The following is a 21,233-nucleotide window of genomic DNA, read 5'->3' on the forward strand; positions in this document are numbered from 1 at the left end:
CAGCTGGGACGGCAGAGGCCCGACTCTCAGAGTGCCCCAGCACCGAGGGAGGGATTTCAGCTCGCTCCCCAGTGGCTTTTTCCTCCTGTCCCACTGGATCGAGTGAGAAGTTGGGTGACAGACCCAGCCACCATGTCCTGCCTGACCATGGAGATGAGAAGCCAATGAGTGTCTCTGTACAACACCGGCACACTCTGAGGGGAAGTTGTTTTTTTTTCAAAGCTGTTTACTTCTTGATTTGCTGCATCAAACATCAAACCTGTTTTCTCCCAAACCCCAGAATGTTTCCCCTCAGCTGGATATTTATGCTCAAACACAGAGAAACCTCTCTGGGCACCTGCCATGCTTTCCACACACCCCGAGTCTCTGCAGCACGTCTGGGGATGGTAAGGTAAGTGCCACCCTTTTTTTAAGAAATTACTTTTATTTTACACAGGTTAGACCTGATTAAGAGATAAAAGTGATGCCAAAGTTGTCTGTTTATCATGAAATGTATAATATTTGGCTTTTGTGTCCCAAACACTTGAAAGATAAAATGCGACAGTGTCCACACAGATCCCAGAGAGGCTCTGGGGAGGAGTTCACATAAGGCAGCAACAAATCCTTTGGCTCTAAGGCAACAGCTTCCTTATAGATATTGCTGGTGCATTGCCTTGCCCTGCTTTTTTCACTTTAAAAGATTATTATTTGCAGTCCAGACCCTGCCTTCTCGCTTTAGTGGGCACAATTTCTCCATGGAGCACAGACTCCTCACAGGTATGTTGGCAGAGCATTTTCCCAAGAAAGATCCTTCCAGAGCATGAAAAAAATCATGGTGGAAAAAATTCCTGCACTGATAATGTTGGAGCTGCCTTTGCATTGGGTTTGACAAACCCTCCTTAATTAACCTGCGATGAGAAGTTGGCAGGAGGTTGTTCAATAGTCATAAAAATGGTGGAGAGGGACAAGTGGGGCAAAATGTTGTTGTTGCTTTTTTTGTGCAATACAAGGGCCTGACCTGCAGGTTTGCAGGTGGAGTAGAAAGGACAGGGGGTGCTGTATTTCAGACCCTGCTTTGGATATGTTGGTGCTGATTTAGCAAAGCACAGAAACCTCTGTGTCCCACACAGATTCTACAGGGAAGCCAAGTAAGGTATCTGCCAGAAATGTGGGATTTGGCAAACAGCTCTATTTCCAGGATGTTGTCAAGTTCAATTACTTGTGCTGCTTCCAAGTGCGATGATAAGGACTGGGGATCTTTTTTAGTTTTCCTGTCTTTTAATGTGGACCTCATCTAAAAAATGTGAGGGGCAGAGCTGACAATGCAGCCTAAATCTGTGCAGTGAAAGCAGCTCTTTAACATCCATGTGATTTTACATGTAGGCATTAGAAAACTGATGACAGATCCACTTAATTAAAGCTAAAGCTTTGGCTCTTACAGCTCTTAGGCCACTAAGTGTCTAATCTTGTGTATTTTAAGGGCTTAAAGCATTACACGAGTTGTACAAGTTAATCGAATTTATAGCAGTTTAATTTTTTGTCTTTAAAAATATATATATTTACATGTCCTGCTATAAAGGATGTGGTATTTGCAAGTGGTATAAACAGTCTGCCAGGGAGGAATGAAGTTTATTTTTTAAAAGAGTTACTTAAAGCACAAGCCTTGTAAGACCAGGCTGTGCTTAGCACATTCTTTGTAGTGAACTTGTAGATGTCTGGTGAGTAATAAATTATTGAGCTCTGCTTTAGTGTCTCCTTGCAACTGTGAGGCCACTTGCTCTCCACATGGACACTTTGTAAAATAGTCATGAAGCAAACACAGATGCTTGTATTTGCACAGGGTCTTTGTGTTAATTTATGACAATGAATGGCATTACCCACCAAGGATTATGGCTTGTCACCTCACCAAAGGAGGTGTTTCATAAGTGCTGCTCTTTACTTCCCATGGGCCAGTTGTGCAGGGAGGCACAAAGGTTGAGAAATCCACCAGCTGTAGTATCTCATGTGAATGTTGCTTGTCCTGGATGTGCCCTTTCAAATTATTACTGTGGAATATGATAGAGATTCCTGCAGCTTGTTGCACAGACCAAATAATTTCCCTGAGAGATTTCACATGACACAGTGAAATCTAATTTTTAAAAAAAACAACCTAGGGATTTCTTAATTTTATGTGTTATGAAACATTAAAATTCTAATGTTTAACAGCAAAGATCTGTTGGAAAAATAAGCATTAGCCAAGTCCAAGTTTTACCTATGTTTAACAGGTAAATATTAAATTTCTGGGTCTCTTCAAAGTCTACGTGATATCCCCAAGTACAAGTTACTCATTAACTGATTCAGATAAATAGAGATTTCATTTGAAAATTTGTTTTTTCCAAAATGGAGCAGAGAGCATTGCTTGCATGGACGGTCTTTTCCTCACTCTTAGTATTAGCAGAAACTATTGATCAGAAGGTATTTGCTCTATTTTTATTATCAATATCTCGTTTGCTCAATTGGTGATGTGGTGGTATCGCGGTAACTGGCCAGGTAATGCAGGTAACTCCTCTGGTAACCACCACCTGGGGAGCCTTGGGTGGATTGTGTTAAGATTTTAGAGCTTTGGGTTATTTTAAGGTCTTTTTGGTTGTTTGTTTGGGCTGTTACAGTACAAATGTAGGAGGAGGCATTTGCAGATGTGTCTGATCATGCTCTTCCTCAGGGATGTAAGATACCAAATTTGAGAGATCAGTAGCTCTGCCTTGGCCACCGGATGAGGTTTGGATCTTGACACAGGACCAAACAAGCACTATGCAGTGCCAGGAGGTTTCTGACAAGTGTTTACTAATATATATGGAATGGAAAAGAGTGAAGTAGAAAGTTACTTGCACTGTCTGGAGGAGCAAACTGTGTTCTGTACCATCACGGGGTACGTGTGACAGGTGGCATTGTAAAAACACCAATATTAGAGAAGAAGAGGAAGCTTTAAATCGGGAGGTTTCTCTGACCATCGTGCCTATTCAGAAAAGTGTGAAGTGGAACTGAAATGCAGGTGGGTGTTGGGAGGCAGGGCGAGGCCTCGTGGCTGCTGCAGGGGCAGCCGAGACCTCTGCAGGAAGCCATGGATGGGGGTGTATGGGCCCACAGTGCCTTTGCTTTTGGGTACATGCCTGGGACTGGTCCTCTCTGCTTCTTTCACCAGGGGCACAGCAATGCTTCTCCCCATGCTGCATCCCATTGACCCCTGGTTTGTGCTGGCCACAGCCTAAAATGCTGCTGGGGCTGGGCGAGTGCAGGAGATGCAGGTCCTCCTCCCTGCAGCATCCCTTGGGCACTTGGCAGCGGAGTAGATTTTGCAGTGGGTAAATTTTGCACAGGACAAGCTCCTCCTGTGTTGGAAGGATCCTCAGGGGGCACCAATGACCATCACCTGCCTACACTGCCCCACTGAGCCACAGCCTGGGGCTTGGTGCTCCTTATGACAAAACCTCACTCTGAATGTGCCATGGGCAGGTTTGAGTATGGCAGGTCAGCAAACTTTTGAATTTCAGCCAGTGTCCTAACTGAGAAGAGGCCACTGGATGCTATTAATTAGCAAGCAAAGTACAGGAGATTAATTATCAAAATAGCTAAAGATCAATTAGCCATTCAAGAGACTTGGAGGGTGAAAAAGTAAAAACAGTAGTGCAGTGATACGCTCTGTTGCTGAGCTTTTTTACTTTAATCAGCTGTTGGACTGTTGTGTGTCTGGTGATGCCCAGATCAACCTTTCCTAGTGCCACTGCTGAAACATGGTTAGGATCTTTAGAGAGACATCCCAAATGCAAAAGGAGGTGTTCATGTAGGCAGGTGCTCCAGGCAGTTCTCAGTCCAGCCATGCTCTGAGGTGTTCTTGGGCAGCTCCAGAATGGTGCCCTCCTCCTTTGGGCATCAGGGGCCCTGGAAGAACCAGACCAGGAGAAACATGAGTGCTCAAAAGGCATCTCCGCTTGTGCAACCAAGTGAGGGGTTGGGAGGCCCATGCTGGATTTCAAATCTGCTAAACATCCTGTGGGACTCAAGGTACCAAAGTGAAAAACAGGCAGCAAAGTCAGCAGCTGGGACAGCAAATAAACAGTCACACAAAAAACAGGGCCCTTCCCTGGGTCGGGCTTAAAGAGGCATCTGATCTTCCTGAGGTAAATCTTGGGCAATGCACTGGGGTGATGCAGCAGCTGCTTCACTGTACCCCAAGGAGAGAAAAAGGTTCAACAGAAGCTTCTGTGGAACAGCAAAATGCAGATGAAGCTGCAGGTTTTGCATGGGGCAGGGGTTGTGCCGGCAGAGAAGGGAATAAGCAGACTGGTCCAGAACAATCCCCTCCCCAGTTCCAGCCAGGCTAATAGTTCATTCCTTCATCCGACTTTTCAAATAGCATCATGCAGGTAAGGACTACTTGGGATCAAAACTTGAGTGTTTCTGTTTCAGTCTGTTTATCTTTTTCCAGCCTGAAATCTACAGCCTCCACGTGGACTGCAAGGTCACATCACGATTTGCTCACACTGTCATCACCAGCAGGATTGTCAACCAAGCCAATGAGTCCCGAGAGGCCACCTTTGAAGTGGAGTTACCCAAGACAGCCTTTATCACCAACTTCTCCATGTAGGATCAGTCCTTACCTGTGGTGTGAAGAAGGGGGGGTTCATCTTTCTGCTCAGGAGCTGGTGGGCAAAGTGCACAAAGAGGGTCCTCTGCAAAAATGCTCTGTGGGGCAAAGTAGTAGGCAGCCAAATAAAAAAGAGGTGCCCAGGGCCAGGCTGCCTGCTGCACAGGGTGGGTGACAGATGTGCTCAGTGGTGTTATTTCTCCTGCTCCAGCCTCCTCAAGACTCTGCAAGGACAAGGTGTGGTGGTGGTGGCTGCTGGCATCCTCCTGGGTGGGGAGGGATTTGGGAGCCAAACCATGTCCCTTGCCCAGAGAGCCACAAAAAAACTTGAGTTTCTTTCCCCAGTGCATTCCTTCTAATATTAATTAATTTTTGTGGAAACCAAACAGGTCCATCGATGGTGAAGTATACCCAGGAATAATAAAGGAGAAAGCTGCTGCTCAAAATGAGTATGACACGGCAGTCTCGCAAGGGCAGAGCGCTGGTCTCGTCAAGTACGTTGCCATTCTGAGTAAGGCTGCTCCAACACCCCTGCTTGGCTTCCTGTTTGGCTGGGGGCGGGTTAAACCCTGGAGACAGCTACATCTTGGTGGGGACAAATGTGAAAATCAGTCTTGGGTTCTTGGTGGGAGGGACAGTTGAGTGTATATATTTTTTTTCACATATATACGATTTATATGTGGTCCTGCAATGGGCTCCAGTGGGAAGCGTCCCTGTTCAGCATTACCCTGGGACTTGCTGTCATAGAATCACTGAATCACAGAATGTTCTCCGAAGGGTTCTACAAGGATCATCAAGTCCAACTCTTAAGTGAATGGTCCATAGAGGGATTGAACCCACAACCATGGTGTTGTTAGCACCATGCTCTGACCAATTGAGCTAATCTCAGGGTCAAGAGTCCTTAAAGATTCCAACCCCCCTGCCGTGGGCAGGGACACATTTCAGGTTGCTCAGAGCTCCATCCAGCCTGGCTCCCTGTCATGTGAGAGCACCTTGCCACTATGGGATGATGCTCAGTGCTGAGTCTGCTTCCTCACAAGCACGGAACACCACGGCACTTGAGCAGAGATCACAATTTCAGGGTATATTTAATCTATGCTTCACAGGTGTTTAGTCTGAGGCATGCAGGGGTTTCTGCTCCATTTCTCAGCTTGAACCCATGGCACACTAATAAATACATGTGATGTACGTAATAGCGCCTGCAATGTAAAAATCTTCTCTGTGATGAATGAACAATATTTACTGCTACTCTTTTTTTTTTATTTATCCCATGTGGCCCCTTGGCCTTTATTTTGCACACTTCACAAACTCTGGCCACCACAAGGAAGCCTTCCCTGCAGGAGTTAAATCCCTGTTCTTGCCCCCCAGAATTACAGACAGAAAGCTGGAGCAGTTCCATGTGTCTGTCAGCATTGCGGCCGCCAGCAAAGTCACTTTTGAGCTGACCTATGAGGAGCTGCTGAAGAGGCAGCTGGGGAAGTACGAGCTGCTCATTAAGGTCCGGCCCAAGCAGCTGGTTAAGCACTTCCAGGTGAGCTGGGCAGGGAGCAGTGCCGTGGTTTTTGGGTACAGCCATGTTCCCTCTGAGAAGCTGATGCTGACTTTTTCTCTGCTGTCAGATTGATGTGCACATCTTCGAGCCCCAGGGCATCCGCTTCTTGGAGACAGACAGCACATTCATGACAAACGAGTTAACCGAGGCACTCACCAAAGTGCAGAACGAAACCAAGGTAAAGCAGCAGCTGCCAGAGGTTACTGCCAGTGGCAGCTCTAGGTTATCTTGCTTTAAATCTTTTTTTCTTGTTTCTTTGCAGGCTCATATTTTATTTAAGCCAACTGTAGATCAACAAAAGAAAAATTCTGAACTCGATGAAACACTCCTCAATGGTGATTTTGTTGTGCGTTATGATGTAAAGAGAGAAGCCACTGCAGGTGATATACAGGTAAAAAAGAAATAGAAACGAAAATGCTTTCAGATCACAGGTAAGTCTGAATGTGAAGTGCAATCAGCAAAACAGCAACATTTGCTTTGAAACACCAAGAATGACAGGAAAAGCTCTTTCCATTAAGAGACACCAGGTATATTGCAAAAATGGATCACTCAGGAAAAACAATTAATTTTTCAAATTTTATTCTAATACCAAATCTATATTGGTATTTCATAGATGTCTCTTTACACTCTGTTTTAATTATTATTTTGGCTCCTCTGAAGTGTATTTGTGCCTTCTTGTAAATGAAGTTTAGAGGAATGTGATTTATATAACTTAAAATGATGCTTGGTCTCTTTTTGGTTTTTGTGATAACTGAGGCACAATTAAATGCAGCAGGAACTTAACAAATATTTATGAACCAATGCACATTCTAGGGAATAAAATACAGTATTTTCCATATCATTTCACTAATGAAGTATACACGGGTGTGCTAAAAGGTGGCAGCCACAGTCACTCAGCAGAGGTGTGCTAATAGGTCATGATAAAGAGGTAATGTGATATACTGTGATAATATGCATACATCATACATATGGCACTGAGGTGTCTAATATATATGTATGTATGCATGCTGCTCTCTTGTAATTTTCTCTCTACAGACAGTCTTGCTTCCAGCTAGGAAATACATTTTACTTTCTTTAATTTAAATTCTTTGATTTCGGCTTATCAAGAAGAGCAGAATGCTGAGCATGCTCCCCACCACTTGCTGTGCCAGAATGTTAAGATTTATTCTTTATTTCTTTAGATGTACTTTTATAGGTGTTTTCACATTCTGTATTTCAGATTGTCAATGGGTATTTTGTCCACTACTTTGCACCCCAAGAAATGCCAGTGTTTCCCAAAAACATCATCTTTGTTATAGACCGAAGTGGCTCCATGGCAGGCAGAAAAATTGACCAGGTAACTTCATGACCTCTGTTAGCAGCAGGCACACACACCCCAGCCTTCTGAGGAAGCAACTGGGAATTTCTCATTGGAAACACACACTGGTTTTGTACACAGCAAAACGTTCATACTTACAGAAATGCTTGAAAATACATATGCGGAGATTGAAGTTATTAAAGAGTAACATTTGTCTGACACAGCTATTTTCATGGGTACTAAGCATTGAGGCAGAGAGTGCTTTCTGTATCTTTGCAGAACTTTTTGTGTTTATTTTTTTCTTTAATGAAGCTTAAAGAGTTAATTTGTCTGTTATCTGTTTTATGTTTATTGATGACTGTGTATGTAGCTCTGCTTGAGAGCAGACAAGCCCCCTACAGCCCTCATAGGTTGGTTTTTCAGGTCCGTAAGTTAAGCAAATCAGCTACTTCTGATGGTCTCAACCTAAAACATACCCTTAGGGTTTAATAAAGGCATTGGGCTGCATCTGGAACAGAGCTGTAGAGAACTCCCTCATTACACTGCAATTTCAATCCCAGTTCTGGCAAAGAAGTTGGAATAACCAAAGCGATTGTTTGCTCCTTGGAACAGACAATGGATGCCCTGTTGAAGATTTTGCAGGACCTCCGTCCAGAAGATCATTTCAACTTTATCACCTTCAACAACAAAGTGATGGAGTGGAAGAGCTCTTTGCTGCCAGCCACTGAGGAGAACGTGGCCAGTGCTGCAGCACTGGTGCAGACTCTCACTGCCAGGGGAGGTACACGTGCTTGTAGCCACAAATATGCACCCAGTGAAATGAATTGCTTAGAAAACAATTATTTTTATTAGTTATATAGCGCCCCAGAGCTACCATCAGTGCTTACAAAGCAAGTCAATTTTTAAGACTTAGAAGTGATGAGTGGGAAAGAAAGCTTGTGAGTGGAGAGACTGGTGACTACATTATGAGCTAGATATAGATATATAATATACATAAGAGATGCTTACATCATATATGAACCATACATGCCACAAAGTTTTGTTTCCAATTTTTATGACAGAGATAATTGGAAGATTCCTTGATAGCACATTTTTTTTCTACAGAAAAATGGCAATTCACTCAACATTTGACAGCAATTTGCTTATTTTTCTTTTTATATCAAGTGTCCCCTTGAAAAAAGGAACAAAAAACACATCCAAAGTTATACTCCCTTGTAAGCCATGCCATGGAAATAAAACAGGCAAAATAGACATGTGGCATTTCAGTGTGCTTGGTGTTGTTTAGTTCACAGCACATCTCAAGAGCTCTGTCTCCCTTTAATGTTACATTCTGAGTAGTAACAGAAGTTTCCTTACCCCAGGCACTAACACCAATAAACCCACCCATGCTCAGCTCTTTTCTCTGACTTCTTAGATAAGGCAGGGAAGCTTTTCTTAAATATAGGTTAACAGATGACAGCGTGTTTATTTAAGCACTTTTTAATGGCTCTAGACATGTTTGTATTTCCCATGACATATGTGTGGAAAATGCTCCCAAAAGAATACTCCAGCACTGCCATTGCAATATAATACCCTGTAATTAAGTCAAGTAGGCTAAGTCCCTAAATCCTCCTCTCTCGGAAGGATTACTTCCTGCAGGAAACTTTAAACAAGTCTGCAGGGCCTCTGCAGATGAAGGGCAGCAATCTCTGCAGATGATTATCCTGTTTAGGTGAGCGATGCCTGCTCTCTCATTCCAGGCACAGACATCAGTGGTGCCCTGCTGGCTGCCGTGGGCGTGCTGGAGAAAGCCGAGGGGCTGCCGGAGCGCAGCGTCTCCATGATTGTTTTGCTGACAGATGGCCAGCCCACTTCTGGTGAGTGAATGCTACGCTCGGTCCGCCCTCCCCTGGGGATTTTTATCTTTTACACTTGCTTCCCAATATTGATAGACCTCGCCTGTGTTTCAGAAGAGCTTTGGAATACGCAGGCTGAGCTACAGCTGGATCTGGGGAGGGGGATTATGAGAGGGCTCTGCTGAGTGAGGGCTGTAGGGAGCGATGGCAGAGCCTGCCTGCCTGTGACTGCGCATCCTTCAGCTGGGAATTGTTTTGCTGCATACCGTTGGCTTCCCAGCTTATAAACTCGAGGGAATTGGAGATACTCCAGGCACAGCTGAATTAGAAAAGTAAAATACCTAGAGACAAAACATGGACCTTTTGCAGATAACTGTGTACAGTCCTATTTGAGAGATACTGCTTGTGCTTCTTCACCCTCTGTGCCTCAAACTTGGGATATTTTCAATGTGCTTCTTGTTCTGTATTCTTTCCCATGTCTTAATTAGTGATCAGCTGTGACAGCACAAACCAAAGGATTGAGATTGAAATATCAGGTGAAATAAGCAACAACTCCCAGTGCAATAGCACAAACTTCTTGTCCTGAACAGAGGTTTGTCTTAGTTTTGTGTGGCACCAGCATCCTCCAAGGCCAGCAATATTAATTCTTCTGTAAGCCCTCTAAATAAGATCAGTCTGCTTTTTAGATTGTGAACCATTCTGCTCTGGGGTTTGTTGATTTTGTTTGGGTTTTTAAATAAAATTCATCTCACAGTGCTGCCTCCCCAGCACAGCCACAGTGAGTCTCCAGTGCTCCCCACATCCAGCAGTTAGAAATCAGGCCAGGGTGGAGTGTCAGGCATTATTGCATACACTGTCTTCCTTACCAAAGCAGCTGAGAGGGAAACATCTGAGCTGCTCCCATGATATTGCTACAGGCAGTGACAGTTTCTGCCTGGAAATGCTGATGGAGAAGCTCTTCATTCATACATAGCCATCAGCAGCTCTTCAAATGGGATAAGATGATGGTGTGAAAATCTTTTCCCTCTGTCACACAAAGGAGCAGGGAGAGCAGCATGGCTGAGTTCATTGGCAGTTTGTTGGAATTGCACCATTAACCAATCCATTCTTCTCTGAATTGACACACGTAATTTTTATGGATGCTACTTGTCTTTTGAATGCTTGATGAAGTGTATCCATCCCTCGTGTTGTTAGCTTGTAGTGTGTGTCCCTTCTGTACTAAAAACCTCTTCTGGCCCTGTAATCCTCTAAAATATTTTGCATTTAGCCATGACAACATCACTAGAATGTAGTAAAAGTCATTAAGGGGAGAATCATGTTTTGGCACTCCATATGCAGAGTGATGCTTTTATCTCCAATTCAATTACCAGCATTCTATCCCATATCTTTTTAGTATTTTATTCTGAATTATTTTTAAAAACTTCAGGCAGGATTTTCCACTAACCTGCTGTGGTCTTTTTGCACTTGAAAAGACCCAAACCCACAACAGCATGTTTTTGTTTCATTTACAGGTGAGAGAAATGTGGAAGTAATTCAAGAAAACATTCAGAAAGCAATCAACGGGAAATATGCTCTTTTCTGCCTTGGCTTTGGGTTTGATGTCAGTTATAAATTCCTGGAGAAAATGGCCCTGAGCAATGGGGGAATAGCACGGCGTATCTATGAAAATGCTGATGCAGCCCTGCAGCTCCAGGTCAGGAGGAAGGAATGTGCCAGAAAAAAACATCTATCAGCTACAGCTGATACAGTCCTAGCAGCAAAATCACAGATTTTCTGAGATGCAATGTTGGGTTTGAGTTTACCTGTTAATTTATGGGCGGGAGGAAGGCAATTTTGGGGTATCTGAGGGTTTGTACCCTCCATGTATCCATGATTCAAAGTCCTCAAATCAGCCACATTCAGACAAACTGGGAATTTTCTGTACTGTAGAAAGAGAAATTGTCCAGGGGAAGTGGACAATTTCTAAGTTTGCAGTAGACTTGCACTACTAAAGAAGCTTTTTAAGGGGGTTTTAGACATTCCACATTTTCCTTTGCACAATTTTGCTGTCATTTGTGTGTGTTCTCTGTCTCACTGCTTCTCTTTAGGGCTTTTATCAAGAAGTGGCTACCCCAATATTAATGCAAATTGAAATGCAGTATCCAGAAAATTCCATTCAAGGGTTAACCAAGAACGATTTCAAGCTGTTTTTTGAAGGATCTGAAATTATAGTGTCTGGAAAAATTAGCAATGAGCTGGATCTTTTGCCAGTAGAAATTAAAGCTCAGTCAGTAAGTGTTTAGTTTACTAATTGTGAAAATCATCTCTCCCTTCTGTCTTTCGTGGTACAATAGGAGGCTTCAAGAAGTGTTTTGTGTTTAGTATAGGTTCATCAGAACAGCTCACTGGAATGCCCCCCATTTGGGCATGCAGCTGTTTTCCCATTGTTTGAACTCTCAAATAATTTGCTAAAATTACCCTCTCTTGAATTTGAATACAGAAGAAAAACCTTGAAGAATATCCACAAATAAGCAAACAGCAATTTTAATTCTACAAAACCCATAATATTTTGTCCTTTTAAGCACTTTTAGGTTTGTATTGTTACAATGAAGTAGGAAATCTCAATTATTCATCTCAAAAATGTTGAAATAGAACAATTTAATTACCTCCTTTTTTCATCATTGTTTCAAGTCCAGAAATATATATTTAAAATACATGCTTCTTAGATTTCTTGGAGTTGCATTCTCTAATGGGAAAGAACAAAATTGAAGGACAATTGGTACTGAAAGATGTTCTCTTGAGTCTAATAATGTGACTGTAAACAAAGTCTGGAGCTGTTTTTTGATGGTCAGTTTTCTCCCACTTCAGCATACAAGTGACTTGACTCTTAAGGAAGAAGCAAATGTCAAAGAGAAGGAGCAAGTATTCCAAAATCAAAAATACGTCTTTGGAAATTTCATAGAGAGACTGTGGGCTTACTTAACCATTCAGCAGCTTCTGGAAAAAGCGTAAGCTATTTTAATGCCTCACATAACAAACTTCTAACTTCTCAAAACACAAATTCCTTATTCACAAATTATATGGTCAGAAAACACAAAGAAACGGAAATATTTCTCCAGACAGTATCAAAAACATAAGATATATGTTTATATATGTACTGGGAGAATACTATATTACTATATGATGAACATGAAGTGCCTTTCAGTTTATGATAGCACTGCAACATTCCATTTCAGGAATAGGAAAACGTAATGTAAAACATTCTTCATGACATTACTATGAAATAGATTTCAATTGTATGGATTGTGTTGAGCTGTTCTTGCACACCCAGAAATACTGCCTGTCGATAAGGAAACGGCAATAGCTAGGGAATAGAACAATATGTATGTCCATAAGATAATTCATAGATCATGTAGCTATTATTTTTATGTATTTAAACCATACATAGGCTCCAGTCTTGCAAAGAATTAAGCATTTCCATAATTTCAGCCACATGAGCATCTGAGTTATCCCCTTAAGACTACTGACCGACCCTTCAATACTAAAAAATATCTGTGAAGATACAGCTAATATACAAAGGCATCTGAAGATGGCTTGTTCATAGTCTCTACACGTTATTTCTTCATCATTAACACAGACTTTAGTATTTCAGTGGAAGAAGAGGACCAGAAGGCCCTGGAGGCCCAAGCTTTGGATCTGTCCCTGCGGTACAGCTTTGTCACACCCCTCACTTCCATGGTGGTCACCAAACCCTCTGATCAGCAGCAGAAGGAGTTGGCAAACAAACCCACCGAGGCTGGTAAAAACAGCCCCCCTGAAACACTCTGCTCTTCCTGATTAATTGTTGTTGACTTCCACTTAGGTTCATTTGATAGTGACGTAATGAGGCAAATGGGAGGCAGGAGTTCAGGGATTGGCTTCGTTTCAAAATAAAATATGCAGGATTTTTTTGAAAGGTGAAGTGATGAAACAGGCACTACTATTGAAATGGAAAATAATTTGTTTAAATATTAACTAAAAGTAGTCTAATAATTGTTTACTATTACATTCCTGACAATGCAAAAGGGTTCCACACTTTTCTCTGTAGCATTTAAGTGGAAAAATGAATGCAGGGGGGAAGGCATGGCCTCAGTCAGAGTTTTGCACGTGGATAAAAGGATATACCCATCCTTTAACACAGAACACCTGAAGCCCTTGCACCAGTTTGCTTGTTTACATGGGTAAAGTAATTCAGTGTTGACTGTATGATACTAATCTGCCCCTCTTCCTCTTGACAGATAATGAGAAGCCCAGCAGTTTTCCAGCAGGAGGTAAATGTTTTCTTCTTTTCCAGTGGCATATTTTCATAGTCTCTAATAAAAAAACAAACTAACCAACCAACCAACCAACCAAACAAAAGAGTTCATGGTGGCTGTTCTATAGAGGGAAGTCTCTGAGATTTGAAAAAATGTGTGAAGTAAATTATAAGCAATGCCTACCACAGTCTGTGTGGGTTTTGGGTGGGTAACAGGGTCAAAGGGAGAAAATCTTCCATTCAGAAGTCTCAAAGGTCAAAATTATCTATGCTCTCAAGGAAAAGTAGTTCTTCAAGCCAATGGTGTTAATGATGCTTTCTGCTTCTTTCTACCACATGTGTAGCATCTTTCAAAAAATTCAGCTCAAGAATGTCTTCTGAGGATGATTTCAGTATTTTTTTCCTCTCTGGAAACAGCATTTATTTAATAATAATTTTATAGATGAAGAACCTTGGGTTTTGCTCTAGTTATGTCACAGAAATATATTGAGGGAATCACAATGCTGCCCTGTTTTTGGACATTGCCTCTTTCAAAGTGGTGCTGGGGAGTTTAATGGCAGAAAACTCCCTGACCAGAAACACTCCTGTAAGGTATGTGATGCAACTGTGAGTAAAACACAGATACTCTCTTTTCTTTCTCCAGGTACTTATAGAATGATGAATGGGTCACCTGCTGGTAAGTACTCCTCCTCTGTTTCTATTCAGAATAATTCTATGAAGTTAATTTCATATGTTCATTGATTTTAATAAATGCATTTGGATTGGAGATGCCCACTTGATACACAATTTAGTTTTTATTATATGTATTTCTGTCCACAGATATTTTCTAATGGACTATAAACTTTTGAAAACAATCTTGATCCCTTTTCAGAAATAAAACCATATTATACCTCCTAAAAATAAATGTGAAAGATCTGGAAAAGTATGTATTAGTAAGCTGAAAGAAATGGATGTAAAAACAAAATAGTTCACCAGTCCTGGGGTATCCAGAAAATGCAGTGGGCAACAAGCAGGACAGATTCCCTGTTTCAAAGGGTGGGGAGGGAGGTGCAAGACATAAACCCAAAGCAACAAAACATTGGGAAAACCCCTTTCTTCAGGTCGAAGGCGCTCTGAGCTCAAAACTGGCAGCAACAAGAAGATGTCTTCAACAGGTAACTGTGCACAGTGGGGTGAGAGGAGCTGGGCTGGGTGTGCTGCATTCAACACTGCACAGTGACCCTTGTAAACACAGCTCTAAACCCTCCCACAGCTCCAGCTGAGCATGGCCCCGTGGCATGGTCCATCCTGAGAGAAACAGGCACTGCACGTTGTGCTTTTTTCCCATTGGGACATCTTGTCTTAAGCAAAGCTCTTCATGGGAGTCAGTGAAGAGCTCTGTTAAAAAGGCTTCTGTCCAGCATTTGTCCTGGTTAATCAGCTGACTTAGGGAAAAATGTTTCATTAAACTCTTCTTACTAATTTTATCTATTTCAGTCTCCAGGTTCAGAGGCATCATAAGACCACAACCTCTTGGTAAGTGATACACATCCTAGTCCCATTTCAATTATTAATGTAACTGCAATGTACACTTTTTCATGCAACAATGTTTTCTCTGACTGCATCAACTCTGTGAAAATATTTTACCTCTTCTTGCAAATCTTGGCTAGTTCTTTCCATTTAAGTAAAAATTATCCCCATGTTCCATGAGAAAACTTCTCTGACTTGAGGATGTAAGAAATGCAGTACAACAGGTCTTCAACAGCCTAAGCTTTTTTAAGGGCTCATTGTCCTTAGTAAACTATATTTAAAAATCTGTTGGTTTCATTCATATCGAGGTGCTGTGTCTGGGTGTCCTTTTCAACAATTATTACTTTGTTTTTAATTGTTCTATCCTATACAAGCTATAACTGATGTTTTAGGTATAAATCTATAAATCATTTTTGCTGTGCCTATCCAGGGCACAGGCTAGATTTTTTTGTTGCTGATATATTTCTTCTGTCTTTTCAGTCGACGAACATCCACAACTTCTCTTGCAATTACCCAGACAAAATGAAAGAATCTGCTTAAATATTGATAAAACAACACAAAGCTCTGTCCACCTGCTGTCAGATCCAGAGCAAGGTGAGTGAGCCATGTTACCCCAACACCAAGACAAGGAGAGTCACTGGGTCTGTGAGTGCAGTCTGTGTCTTTGGGAATAACCCCCTCTCATGAACAGCCATCTCATACCTGCTGCCTTGCACTGACCAGAAAGGGTGTGGTAAATTCTGCCTTTCTGTTCGACAATATTAGTGGTGCAACAGCTGGGGGCACCTCTCACAGGTCTGGCTGAGGGTCACCTTTCCCTCCTGGTGTCACATCTTTGGTCCTTAGGGTTTTCTCCTACCCAGCCCTTGGGGCTTTGGAGGATGCAGAGACCTTAAACCTCATGGTCCCTGTGTACCAACAGAAAGGTGCATGCTCTGGATGTACAGCAGCTTTTCTGTACTCCTGTACTCAAGGAGCCATGGCCCGAGCCCCAGGTACCTGCTCTGATTATGGAACAGAGACACCTCTATGCAGGAGGTGGAAGCATGGGGTTAAACAGGCTATAGTGACCCCACCACAGTCCTGGGGCACGGGGAGCTGAAATCCAGGGTACTGTGCCCCACAAAACTAGATATGAGACCCTGAAGTTGTTTCAGTAACAAAACTGAAGCAGATTTATTAAGATCACTTGTACCTTAAGAGAAGAATCACCTGACAAATTTGTATTAAAGGGCTTACTGTGACGGGGAAACTTGGAAATGGAGTAAATCACTTTGTGCAGTTTGATATTGACTATGTGAATCCCCCCGTGCAAATCCATGTCTACACTCACGCGATCCTTATAAGCCACAATAACAAGAACAACTGGCTGTCGTGGATGAAGTCAGCCTCCTCCACCATCCAGGGGTAAGAAACACCTCCCTGTCCTTTCCTAAACTTGAAGATGTGTCAGATCTTTGTTCATTCAGGCCTCTGCTTCCCCATTTTCCTGAAGTAAGTGCTTCCAAATGTCCTTATCCAGCAAGTATATCAGTGTGAGTAGCAGCAGGGTATCTTCATAATCCCCCATTTCAAATACAGAGAATGAAGTAGGTTTGATTTTAATTCTCCATGCCTGTGTAAAGAGAACCAGAACAACTGCACCACCAGCCTGCTGTTCATGTATTTATGTTCCAAAGGAAAGGACCCACAGCCATGCAGAGCAGCCCTGGTGCCACCAGCAGCCACTTTGTGTTCCTCCAGGGCAAAGCGAGCGCTGCCAAGTGATGGCTTTGACATTTACTGTCCCTTTTATACAGCACTTGGCTCCACACAGGCTGGGGTTTTCTTTCTCCTCAGTTTTAGCAGTAACTCCCATCTGGGCAGCTGACATTTTTTATGGGCAGGCATAAAGTGTTGGAATAGCTGCCTGTAACTAAATGCCTCCTGTAGGAGAAGGGATACTTTAAAAGCAGACTTTATTTGTTAGAGTAATTAGTGCAGGATCCTTCACTAGCACAAGGAAGATCTGAGTGTAGCTGGCTCCCCCAGCCTTTTTATTTTGCTGGAATAAGTCTCCACAAGGATCCAGCGTTGGCCTGGGGCAGACAGGACACACATCGCTGCTTCCCCACACGCAGTTCTAGACAATAACAAGTCCTACAACAACTGCTTTCAATTATTCTTGTAATCCAAACAGAGCCAAGAACTTGCTGTATTTATGTCCCAGTATAATTTGCCAAGCAGAATGATCCTCCTGCTTCAATCCAGCACCCGAGCCCTTGCACCAGCACTCAGGGTGGCTTTGTCAAACCTGTCTGCAGGAGTAAAATGACAGTGACATTCACGTTCTGCAAGCCCACCTGAGACAACAATAACATTAATGGCTCAGAAGAAAGGCAAGGTCTGAAAAAACTTGTAAAATATCCAAGAAAAAAGTATTTGACTTGTTCATGAAACAGATTGAATTATTTTCTTAGTCTACCTTTTTCCTCATTAAAATGGTGAGAAAAATTTTTTTTTTCCCATCCAAGCATTTCTTGTCATTATGGATAATAAGGTGTATTCATCAGCAAAGAATTCTCCCCTGGTATATTTGCAAGACCTGTAGTGCAGCACAGAGAGAAAAGATATTCTACTGAGTATTTTCTAGCTTAAAAATAACTACAGGAAAAATGCAATTGCAAAGAGATAAAAGGCAAAAATGAAATTATTTTGATTAATTAATGTCAGTTAAATACATATTCTTTCTTCACGTTCTTCTTGGAAATAATTTCATAATTTACTTCCTAGACTGAGCGTGTCGGTTGAAGAGGAAAGGAGCGTTACAGTATCACTGCCTGATACGGTCACAGTGAAAATTTCCTTGGTCAGGTTTCCAGATGATTTCCTTGGGCTCTATTTCTTGAACACTGACCGTTTTTCAGACAAAGTCAGTGGAGTTCTGGGTGTGTATCATTATGGATGTGTACAGCAAATAACAGTCTTGTAACTCAGCTCCTGGAAAGAGAGTGTAGTTGGGGGTTTATTTCAGGGAGTTCTTGAGAAACTTTGCATTTAATTAAGTCTTTTTGGACATTTAACTTCTACTCCCCAGCAATTCTGAAGAGGGGAGGTCTCACCCTGGAAACATAACACACATAACACAATGCTTTTCCACTCACCAGTGGCACAACCCTAAGTAGCCCATTATGGGTTTAGAAGATGTAAAAGTAAGACACAAATAATAGTTGGGCTTAACCCCAACAGTGCTGTGGAATGACATGATTGCTGCAGCAAATTCATTTGATGTCAAAAAATAGACTATAAATAATGGACATAAAATTGTAAACAATCATGGTTAGAAAATGAAAGCCAGCTGCTCCTGAATGTCTTGGCTCCAAAAATCCTGGTGGGACCTAAGTTGAAGTTGTTTTGGAAACTTTGCAAATGGAGAGGCTGCATATTCCAAAATCCACAAGAAAGAAATAATTGTGAAAACTCATCAGAGCAAGGCTGAACCTTGCCATGGAGGGTGTTAAGGATTACAGGAGATCACAGCTGAAACAGGAATTTTCTAAACTTAATAATGGAGCATCCAAACGTGCTCTTTGGTTTGTTTTCTGAGATAAAGAGCTGCTCTCCTGGTGTTAGAGCTGCCATTTGTGGTAAATAAACAGTAACACTCAGCTGGTTTGTATTTCTAATTAATTTGTGTGTCTGTTGCTTAGGTCAATTTTATTCAAAAGCACAATTTGGGGATAACTCCAGCAATCAGAGAGCTGTGGAAAGACTCCTAAGGGTGTCTGGATCTGAGCACAGAGTTTCCAGGTAACAGAGATGGAGGATGTGTGTGCTTTGAGATGTACTTTATCAGCAAATGCCAGAGATCAAAAGAAATTAAACTGAGGGAGTGTTTGTAAGAACACACTTCTTTGGTGCAAATAACGTGCACTTTAGCTTTTCCCTAACAGGCTGAATTTGTTGTTTAAGTGATGCTACAGGGCTCAAGGCTCCTATTTCATTGGGGGGAAATAATTATACCCTGGGGCTACAGCTTGCATGGTTTTCCTGGACAAGGGAGGGTGTTTCCTCGGTTGGATTTGCCACGAGAAAAATTTTCTATCCTTCAATTGCTTTTAGCACATGTCTGTGATGTGGAAAAAATGGCATGAGTATGCAGATCCTGAGAGTGCTGAGGTGCACCTCTGCCCACACAGGCCTCCGAATCCTAGTGCCATCTGCATGTCAGGGCAATTCTGGCCCTGCCCTTTGATTGTGTTATCACAAATTCTCTTGTTTTGATTTCATTTCAGATTGTACAAGAAAGATTACAGGCTTGAGTCAGCCAGTGATCCTGTTTCCTGCTGGTCAATAGATCTAACTCCCTAGGAAAAAAATTTCTGTGAAGAAAACTATGCAAATGAAGCTGTTCCAAGTATTTTTGATACTTTCATCAAGAAAACCACACAGTTAAAGCCTTACTATCACTCTATACATAAATGTCACAAATATTTTACCTTGAAATAATTATACTTTCAAGATGCGACTGTGCTTGCTTGTTTGCTATTTGAAAATGGTTTCTAATCTGCAATGTGGTTTTGTTGTTGAAGATTCATATGAATGAACTAAATAAAATTGACATTATCAGCTCACAATTTGATATGGACACATGGACTTAGGTTTCCAAATAAAAATTAGTAGTGGCATCATCCAAGCCAAAAAATAGATTTCTAAAACTCTGTCCAGTTATATATGATGGTGTTCTTGAACCACACATTTTGTGAAAATGCCATGAAGTTTAGACAGTATTAGTTTACCATGTCCCTCATTTTCTATTTCATTGCTGTATCACGGTTCTCTTGGAGGTTGTTCTCTGAGACCATTCAAAGCATGAAAGCAGCAGTGAACAGGGCTGTGTGTGTGATGCAAACCCACACCAGCTGTGGTGTGGTTCGTTGTTGCAAAAGTCTCTGAGGCTCCCTTTTGAAAACATCTGCAGAACAGCCATTGACTGGTTGCAAAACCTCTGGTTGCAAAAGACAGCATTTCAACCCCAAAAGTTAGCAGCTTTTTTTGGCACCATTTCATACATTTTGCAAACATTGGAAGATGTTTTACAAATAATTAACAGCTCAAACCCAACCTGCTGTGCTCGGAGGTAACACTGCAGACTAAACACAGAGGCTTCTGCCCAAGGAATCCAAGCTGTAGTTTCAGTCTTCCGCTTTTTGTCAGTTTTAATTCCAAAAGATTTTGTTTTACAATTTCAGTTCCTTTGTATCTTTGAACCCATAAATATGCCAGGATTGTAGGCAGTTTAACAGAAATTGCTTTCTATCCTGCCAATAATATATAACTGGAAAAACCTTATTATTTTAAAGCAATGTACTCAAAGAGAAACAGTTTCTTGCCAAAGTCAACAAGCTAAAACAAACTGTGTAATTAGAAGCCTGTTTTTTAAAAGAAATGTGCAGACATGATGCCAAGATATGTTTGTGTGAACTGCTGGTACTTTCAAGGTGCTGATTTTGCTGGATAAATTACATTACAAACAATGTAAAATTTGGAAACTGGAAGCACCAGATTGCTCACTTCACTGCATCAAAAACAGGCTTCCCAATCTGATTGTTTCCATTATAGATGAACTCAGGATTTGAATCACAAGCTGTTGATCTTGGGTTATATCAGCAGACTTACTGCAGATTAAACATTCCCTGCTTTCAGTTATAGGGTGTCTATGTGTCCCCTCCTGCCCTGCTGCCAGCTGCGGGGATAGAAGCAGTGCTGGTCAGGGAGCAGTGGCTCATGGCTGGGGCAGCTTTCACCTGGGACCCTCTGCTTTAAGTGAGGGTCAGGCAGGTACAGCCATGCTTGAGAGCTGCGCTCAAACTGCAGTGCCTGAGGTTCCCCAAGAAGCTGCTGCCCTGCTAAAGCAGTTCTCCCTTGCTGCAAAGAAACTCTGCACCAGGGAATTTATTAAGGCACAATAGAAACTCTTCACATTGTTCAAAGATTTTATCTGACTTTGAATAGATAAGTTGTGCTGACAGAGATTTCTGTGCTTTCTGCAGCAGCCCAAAGTCGCTGGCGTGCCTGGCTACCGCAGCTCCAAAATCTACACAGTGCTGCTTCCCCTCTGCACGTGTGCTTTCCATTCTGTAAGCAGGAGCCATGCCACTCTTCTTCACTTGAATTGTGTCTTA

General features: G+C 42.1%; 1 protein-coding gene across 2 annotated transcripts; it reads left to right on the forward strand.

Annotated features, from left to right (window-relative positions):
- Positions 1 to 2,336: 2,336 nt before the first annotated feature.
- On the forward strand, positions 2,337 to 19,757 carry ITIH4 (inter-alpha-trypsin inhibitor heavy chain family member 4). 2 transcript variants are annotated; one of them, XM_017732369.1, is made up of 22 exons: positions 2,337 to 2,433; positions 4,445 to 4,599; positions 4,993 to 5,097; positions 5,972 to 6,134; positions 6,223 to 6,333; positions 6,418 to 6,546; positions 7,375 to 7,491; positions 8,065 to 8,233; positions 9,192 to 9,308; positions 10,799 to 10,980; positions 11,375 to 11,557; positions 12,135 to 12,274; positions 12,911 to 13,065; positions 13,544 to 13,576; positions 14,204 to 14,236; positions 14,661 to 14,714; positions 15,037 to 15,075; positions 15,550 to 15,663; positions 16,302 to 16,476; positions 17,842 to 17,996; positions 18,759 to 18,858; positions 19,344 to 19,757. In XM_017732369.1, the coding sequence occupies exons 1-22, from the start codon at positions 2,359 to 2,361 to the stop codon at positions 19,417 to 19,419; spliced, it is 2,580 nt and encodes an 859-aa protein (XP_017587858.1). In that variant the 5' UTR covers positions 2,337 to 2,358; the 3' UTR covers positions 19,420 to 19,757. The 2 variants fall into 2 exon arrangements, with proteins under 2 accessions (XP_017587858.1, XP_017587859.1); XM_017732370.1 differs by lacking the exon at positions 14,661 to 14,714.
- The last annotated feature ends 1,476 nt before the right edge of the window (positions 19,758 to 21,233 follow it).

This window comes from Corvus brachyrhynchos, unplaced genomic scaffold, assembly GCF_000691975.1.
Source record: "Corvus brachyrhynchos isolate BGI_N302 unplaced genomic scaffold, ASM69197v1 scaffold4, whole genome shotgun sequence".
Classification (NCBI taxonomy): Eukaryota; Metazoa; Chordata; class Aves; order Passeriformes; family Corvidae; genus Corvus; species Corvus brachyrhynchos.